Source organism: Ixodes scapularis, unplaced genomic scaffold, assembly GCF_016920785.2.
Source record: "Ixodes scapularis isolate PalLabHiFi unplaced genomic scaffold, ASM1692078v2 ptg000303l_1___fragment_1__unscaffolded, whole genome shotgun sequence".
In the NCBI taxonomy this organism is placed as follows: Eukaryota; Metazoa; Arthropoda; class Arachnida; order Ixodida; family Ixodidae; genus Ixodes; species Ixodes scapularis.
In genome coordinates, this window is record NW_024609955.1 from 777,564 (window position 1) to 786,145 (window position 8,582).

The 8,582-nt window shown below is 46.7% G+C and overlaps 1 protein-coding gene across 1 annotated transcript; it reads right to left on the bottom strand.

Moving 5' to 3' along the window:
- Positions 1-1,674: 1,674 nt before the first annotated feature.
- On the bottom strand, positions 1,675-7,990 carry LOC121834027. Its single transcript, XM_042287760.1, has 4 exons — positions 7,857-7,990; positions 6,528-7,406; positions 4,522-5,936; positions 1,675-1,772 (listed from the first exon to the last, which is right to left on the bottom strand). Exons 1-4 carry the CDS (start codon positions 7,988-7,990, stop codon positions 1,675-1,677), a joined length of 2,526 nt encoding a protein of 841 aa, XP_042143694.1.
- Positions 7,991-8,582: the final 592 nt, after the last annotated feature.

Sequence of the window (8,582 nt, forward strand, 5' to 3'; positions counted from 1 at the left end):
TTCATCATCGTTAGCAATACTGCGTCCGCGTTACTGATGCTGAAGTCCTTCCTCTTGTTCGACATGCGAGACTCCACATACAGGTCGCAAATGTTGTAGAATAACTTAAAATGGCACACAGGTTAGTGATACAAGGGCCGGTTTGTTTTTAACCCGTACAATCCCGAGCACTTGTTCTTTCTCAAGCTGTAGGGTATCAGCTTGGCTTCCAATGTCTTTCTTCGAGCTGTGAAGTTCAGCCTTGAAGAGCTGAAACACTAAAAACAACTCTGGTGTCAACAAGAATTATGTTGACGTCACTCTCATACTGGGCACGCAATGTTTACTCTCTCCCCTTTACAAAAATTGTTATACCTTTCTATAGAAAAGTTTCCGAAAAAGTCAATAGAGGATATAGAATGTCAACAGCTTGTCTCTTGCTATTAAATGTCAACAGCTTCTCTACAAAAAAGCATCAGAGAAAGTCTGTTGACATCCTATTGAAAATTGACCCACTTTTTTATTGAAAGTCAGCAGACTTTCTGTGATGCTTTTCTATTGAAAATCTCTTGAAAAGTCACGGTTGAATATTAAATGTCAACAGCTTTTCAAAAGAAAAGCGTAAAAAGTCGGTTGGCTTTTTATTGAATATTGGCCCACTTATTAATTGAAACTCAACAGACATTCTGTGATGCTTTTTGTTGAAAAGCTGTTGACATTCAATATTCCCTGTTGACTTTTTTTACAGCATTTCAAAAGAAAAGTACAGTGCTCAACGAAACGAAATGGGCCAGCGGAACGCGTGGCCTCCAGAACTTGCTGCGCCATCTACCGATAAAAGACGGGCTGCCTGGTGACGCGAGTCGCGCATGCGCAAAACTGATACGAGCGCTCAGCGGCTGTTCGCACACAGGCGCGCAACCCCCGATAATCTGCGCAGGCCATGATTTTGCGGAGTGACCACGTTTATTTTTCCTCAGAGACACTGTCGTGATGATGTGCATGAGTTTATCTTGCTTCAAATATATAAAAAAGAAAAGATAAAGCTTCATTTTTTATTCCATAAAAGATTGATGAGCCAGCGCGTCCGGCCTTTTGCAGCTATAATATATTAATGCTGAGTTTTATTTTTTCGTGGTTTTATTCAATTTTAGCGAGCGTCTGACAGTCATTAAAAAGCGTGTGCTGTGTCAACATAGTTTATTTGACATGTTACACAATGCTGCGCCTACTAGAAAAAAAATAATATAAGTAACGTGCTTGTTTTATTATCAGCACCTTACTCTAATATTTGCAGAACTCTCCATTGGCTTCACAAATAGCATTCATGCGACGCGGAAGGGATTCATAAAGATTCACCACCAACTCTGGACATTGCCGCAGCCTGTCCCATTCTTCCTTCACAGCATCCCATAGCTGGTCAGTCGTGACGGAGTGAAGTCCTCGCCGCGATAGCTGGATCTTCATGTTTCCCCAGATGTTCTCGATGGGGTTCATGTCAGCCCCTTTTGGGGGCCATGGCATAACCGCCACTCCGCGTTCCTCTAGAAGGTCACGCACACGATTTGACTGATGAACAGGACAAAGGTCATGTTGAAAAAAAAAGCATCCGTCAGGGAAAGGTCCCTCAAGAACGTAAGGAATGAGCTCGTGCTCAATGACGTCGCAATACGTTTCGGTTAAGCCTCTGTATTCTTACAAGTGGACCAAGTCCTTCCGCTGACAATGCCCCCCAGACGTTAACGGTTTGTCGGCCACTCCTGCCCACACGCTGCAAGTAAGGGGCATCATACCTGAAACATCAAAATCACAAATTATAAGATCCGGCTTGTTAAAAATTGTCGTGTTGCTCAAAAGTAACATACCGTGCACCTCGCGGTCTCCAAACTTGTTTTCCTTGGTGCCAGTCAGTTGAGAAAGAGGACTCGTCGCTGAAAACAACGGTTTTCCAGTCTTGAATCGTCCATGATGTCTTTTCCATGGCAAACCGCAGGCGGATATCTTTTTGTCGAGGAGTTAAAATTGGCTTCTTGCACGCAGCATAGCTCCTAATACCCGCTTCTGCAAGACGGCGTCGCACAAGTTGGTCACTGACATTCAGACCAAGTTCGCCTCGAATGTCACGGGCCGTAATAAAAGGCTGGTCGACTGCAGCCGCGACGATCCATCGATCTTCCTCATCGGTAGTGGACCTTGGGCGGACGTCGTGAGGAGCGTCATGGATGCGGCCGTTGTCGTCTCGAAACGCCGTGAAAATTCGGGCCAGTGCGGTTCGGGTCCTTCCTGTCATCCGGGCGACTTCTCGTTGGGGCATTCCCGCGCGGCATAGGGCCACAATTCGCCAGCGTTCGTGAATTGGCACTCGCGACGGCATCTTCACGAATGGATACTGATGGCAGTGAACCGACAATTTATAGAAAAATAAATGTGAAGTGAAATGGCACTGTGCTTTTTATTAAAAGAAAAAAATATTGCCCTTTTGTTCCTTTTCTTTCATATTTGAGACAAGATAAAAGTATGCACAGGGCGTCAAACAGATCGCGATAAAACCACGCGGCGATTAAATAATAAAAAAAGGCTATCACTCTGCAGAGATTACCCATCGGGAGTTGTGCACAGCGTGGGAACAGCCGATGAGCGCTCGTATCAGCTTTGCACACCTCCGACTCGCGTCACCAGGCAGCCCGTCTTTTATCGGTAGATGGCGCAGCAAGTTCTGGAGGCCACGCGTTCCGCTGGCCCATTTCGTTTCGTTGAGCACTGTACCATCAGATGTTTTCTTGGCTCAATGGAAAAGTGACACGGAAGATATTAGATGGCAACTATTTTTCATTAGCTTTTCAATTTACTTTAGTGAATATTGTACCACGTTTCTTGGTTACTCGAGGCTATTCATATTGCACGTTTGCCTTTGACATTATGCCATTCATTAACCCTCTTCTGCTGCCTTTCCATTGCATTTGTAGTCCCTACAAAAAACTGACTACCAGGCACTTTTGATCACATTGTATAATTAAAAAAAAATTTGAGATGGTTGTGATACGTCATTTGTGTACTTATAACTATTCCTGATGATTGAAATCGTGCCATTGGATTTCACTCAAGTTTATTAGTTCCAATACTACAAGTCTATTTTTTCGAGTCCTTTGACAGCATGTTGTTGTTGTTTTTTTTACTTCGCGTCATCCACCTTGCAATGGCTGCAGACGTAGGCTGGGGAAGGAAAACGTTTTTGCTACAATCAGCCAGAATCAATACTTTTGTTGAGGAACCAAGGAATACGAAGGCAATTACGCTAGACAAATCGGTCGGTGCGACCTTTTCCTTTACTGTTCGTTTTTCAGACTGATAAAAATTACAAAATGCATGAGCTCCCGCCGCTTCTCTTCTTCCTCATCGCCCGGTTGCAACATCCTCCCCGAGCCTGAAGTTGACTTGGACGAATTTCCAGCAAATAAAGTTTCTGCGCGGGTCTCTTTATGAGCGTACCGTTTCGCTGTTTCACGAGACAGGCACGAACAATTCCGTCAGTTCCGGGGTACGTCTCTACGATTCTCCCCAGTTCCCAGAACAGCTTGGATGCTCGGTTATTTTCCACTATGACTACGTCGTCCACTTTCAGGGAGCAAGTATTGGTGACGAGATATTGATGAGCTGACCGCAACTCCAACAGGTACTCAGACCGCCAGCGTTTCCAAAAATGTTCCATGATCATTTTTCGATACTGGAACTGGCGAGCTGTTTCCTTCTGTGTCACGCATCCTGGGCGGTCGTTAGACAAGCTTGTTTCTGGTAGAACTGTCAAACTTTGCCCTATTAAGAAATGTGCTGGCGTGATGACTGAGGGGTCTCCTACTCCCGAATAGAGATATGTCAGTGGTCTTAAGTTTACCATTGCTTCCACCTCAGCAAGGACAGTCGTCAGTGCTTCGAAGCATAGGCTGCTTCTGCCCAACACTTTCTTAAGTGCTGCCTTGACAGATCGAACGAGCCTCTCCCACCACCCGCCCCACCATGGAGCGGCCTCCACAATGAACTTCTAGTTGATTCTGTGTTCTGCAATGTATGATTTGAAAACTTCTTGCTCCAGTGCACCCAATGCCTTCTGGATGTCTTTTGATGCTTTCTTGAAGGCTAGTGCATTATCAGAATATATGTCCAGTGGTATGCCTCTTCTTGCTATAAAACGCCGGAATGCAAGCAAGAAAGCTTCAGCAGTGAGGCCCGTTGAGAGCTCGAGGTGAACTGCTCGCGTGGAGGCGCATGTGAAAAGTGCGATGTACGCTTTGCTGCAGCTACCGTCGTTTCTTTTTGCGTACAGCGGCCCTGCGAAGTCGACTCCGGTTACCTCGAACGGCTTTGCCTTCTTGATTCGATCTGTCGGTAGCGGAGCTTGCTCAACAGCAGTTGGCCTCGCATTCAACCGTGAACATACGAGGCAACTTTTTATTACCTTCTTGGTCAGCTGCCTAGCACGTATTATCCAGTACCTCTCTCGTAGGTAACACATTGTGCTTGTTACTTCCCCGTGCATAACCTTACAATGAGCGTGCATCACAATTAGCTTGACAAAGTCATGGTCGTTCGGTAACAGGACTGGATGTTTCACATCGAGACTTTCCGTCAACCTCTGCAGTCGTCCTCCGACCCGCAGGATTTTGTTTTCGCCAAAGAGAGGATGATACTCTGCGAGTCTTACATTAACCTCTGTCGTATTTTTCTCGCGGAGCATAATATCCGTCTGAAACCTTTCGTTTTGTATCTGCCTGATCCAATACTGCTCTGCTTTGTCCAACTCTGCCGCAATTAATCCACCTTGTATTTTTTCATTTCTCTTCTGTGCGTTGTTAGCGAACCTGATGACCCAGGCAGTGATCCTCAGAACCTTCTGGTAATTCTCGTAACTTCCGGTGTCGAACAATGATGGAACTTCTTGGCCTTTCTCCAACAGCACATGTGTCTCTTCTTTTACTTCGAGTTGAGGCGTGTCTTCCAAGAACACTGAAGATTCAGGACATTCTGAAGGTTCTTGACTCAGCCAACTCGGCCCTTTCCACCAAAGAGAGTTAGCACGAAGCTCCTGAACGCCTAGTCCTCTGGTCAAGAGATCCGCCGGATTCTCTTGACCGGGGCAGTGCCTCCAGTGGTCCGGGGATGTCATGACGCGTATCTCTGCCACCCTGTTTTTTACAAATGGCTTCCATTTTTCAGGGACTCCTCTCACCCAACTGAGGGCAACCGTTGAGTCAGTCCACATAATGTAATCAAGTTCCACGTCATAATATGACTGTTTTATGTATCGTAGGAGTCTGGCTCCAATATTCGGCCCCATCAGCTTCAACCTAGGCAGTGATAAAGGTTTTATCGGTGCCACTCTTGTCTTCGCAACAACTAACATGGTAGCTGTTTCTCCTTGGTCATCGGCTGTTCTAAAGTACGCACAAGATCCGTAGGCTTTCGTGCTTGCATCTACGAAGACGTGTAGCTGTACTTTGTTGGCTCCTGCCTGGATGCCTCGCTTGATATGTCTTGGTATACTTAACGAGTGCAGTTGAACAAGGTCCGCCGTCCGAGCGTGCCATTCAGTGATCAAATCAGCGGGGAGTTCTTCATCCCAGCTGATTCCCAATGTCCACAGCTTCTGAAATAGCAGCTTAGCTGTTAGGACGAAGGGCGCGATCAATCCAAGAGGATCGAATACTCTTGAGGCTGCCTTGAGGATGAACCGTTTAGTGTCCACATTTGCTGAGAGGAATTCAAGCAAAGCTTCAACTTTGTAAATAAAGCAGTCCCCTTCGTGATCCCACATCATTCCAAGTACCTTGGAGGTTGGTGAAGGTGAGAGGCTTTTTTCTTCGGTCATAAATGTTGGCTCCTCCTTGTTGAACTGCTCCTGCAGTTGCTCATTGTTCGCAGTCCATTTCCGGAGTGTCATTCCTGCCTGTCTCATGACGTTCCTGGAAGTGTGGTAGAGCCTCACGGCATCCTCAATATCGTCGGCTCCGAGCAGTAGATCATCAACGTAGAAAGATGTCCTGAGTTTCTCTGCTAATTGTGGGTCTTCGCAGACCAACTTCAAGTGATGTTGTATTGTAGCTGTGAGCATGAATGGACTAGACGTGGATCCGAAAGGAACCCGAGTCATCCTCCACTCTTGAATTTCTTCCTTGTTGAAAGGGAAACTTGGCTCCTCAGCAAACCAAAGAAATCTACAAGCATCACGATCATCTTCACGGATGGCAATTTGTAAAAACGCTTTCTTAATGTCGGTGGTCATTGCAACTGAGTACCATCTAAACCGAAGCAGGACCTGCAGAAGCTCGGGGTTCAAGTTGGGTCCTGTTACTAGGCACTCATTCAACGACCTGCACCCTTTGGCATGAGAAGATGCGTCGAAGACGATCCTTAACTTTGTTGTTGTTGCATCTTCACGTATTACTTCTTTATGCGGCATGTAATACATGACCTGCGCGCTGTCGCTTTCCTTTCTGCTCTTTATCACTTCTGCATGCCCATCACGCAAATACTGTCTCATTGCATGATCATACCGCTTGAGTAATCCCTCCTTTCGTGAGATTCTTCTCAACAAGCTCCCTAGACGTAAAATGGCAACTTCCCAGTTGTTTGCCAGCATATCAAAAGTGTCTTCTTTCCACGGCAGAGCCACTTCGTATAGTCCGTTTTTCTTAATGATGTTTTGCTCAAAGTGTGTAATGGTGTCTGCATCAGTGTCTCCGAGCTCACTGTCGGCAACTCCCATTCTGTCTAACTCCCAGAAGGGCTGTAGCGCCTCTTCCACTTGGGTTTCCTTTGCCTTCGCTTGTAGGACACATATCATCAGACTTGAATCCCATTGGAGCCTTCCCACCTGTCTTGAAGGACCTTGCAGCGTCCAGCCCATCTTTGTGTTGATCGCTACCAATCCGTCCACATCTGCGCACCTGATCACGTCTCCTGTGCAGAACTTCCACAACTGGTCGGATCCAATCAACAGACTTTTTTCAGGAACTGTTTTTACACCTGGGAAAATCACGTCGTCTGCCAAATTCTTACTGCTTTCCCGCAGAAATCGCACAAACGGGATGTCCGTTGTTGGCGTAGATACGTCCTGGCAAATGACCGGGATGGAAATTGCTTCAAAGGTTATTTCTGTATTGTCAAATTGACTTTTGAGCTTTACCTCCACAACGGGACTGCGCTCTATAACCTTCGAAGCATTACTGGCGAAAGTGTTGAGTGCTATCTTTGTTCTCCGCAGGACTTTCAGCCCTAGGCGTTGCGCTACTTCTTCTTTTATAAATGTGCGCTGACTGCCACCGTCGATTATTCCCTTGACATAGCAGCTGCCAGCGTTGGTCACTAAAAATGCCTTGAACGTCTGGAGATATATGCCGTCACTAAACTTCTTTTCTGAGCGCGCGCCCGAGCTGGATGCAGACACGCAAATCGTATCGTTACCTTGGGGCGAACGTTCCTTCATCCGCCTAACAAACTCAGGATCGCACATTGTGGTTGCATGTCTGGCTCTCCAAACTGCGCAACTGAGGTTTTTTCTGCAATCTCGTGCTCGGTGACCTTTCAATGTGCATCGGAAACATCTGCAGTCTTTTGATAACATACTTAATTTTTCCTCTCTCTGTTTGCTGCAATCAAAAGATGGCGTGGTGTGCTTCTTTGAATGGCAGAAAAAACACTGAGAATGTGTAGCATTTGTTGCGTTATGAAAAGCTGATGCTGATGCAAACGACTTTACCTTTGTCTCGTGTTTACCTCGAGCATCCTCAAGGCTACTTCTTTCTCGGCTTTCTACTTTCACACGCAGGAAGCGAAGCATTCCATTCAATTCGGTCACTGACTCCGACGTAGTATCCGCTGACCTTGAAGTTCCAGCCGCCGATCCGTCTCCTTGGTCTTGAGCCGCTGCGTTGGTGAAAGCGGTGTTGTTGACTTGCCGGTGATACTCCACTGTAACCTCGTAAGGCAACGCCCTGACAAGAATGTCACAGAGCATGGCTGAAAAACTTGACGTGGGAACAATCAAAGAGTTTAGACACCGAACGTTGAGTTGTGTGGTGTCATACAGGTTTCTCAACCCTCTCACGTCATTAGCTGAAGCATCGTGCGGTAGATTTCTGAGGGCATTCAGATGCTGCCGCTCTATTCTCCTCTTCTCTCCAAACCTCTGTTGCAAGATGGTGATCGCTTCGGCATAGCATATTTCTGTTGTTGGTAGCCCGGCAATCGCCGCAGCAGCATCTCCCGTTAGACACCGACGAAGGTAGTGGAACTTATCTGTGGTTGTTAAAGTTGCATTGGTATGGATGGCTCCACCAAACTGCTCCCAGAATGTGAGCCAGTTGCTTTGCTCTCCATCGAAGGTAGATAGCTCCAGCTTCGGAAGCTTTGGTCCACGTCTCGCTGCGTTGTCTTGAATGCCGGTTTGGTTTCCGGTGCTCGCCGCCGAAGCTATTATTCTCTGCGATTGTAGGGACTCAATCTTGGTCTCGAACTCGCTGATCACCATGACGGCTTCGTCTCGGTATTCTGCAGTGGCGGTGCACTCACTTTCCAGCTCTTGGATTGGAATTAGCGGCTCTATCTCA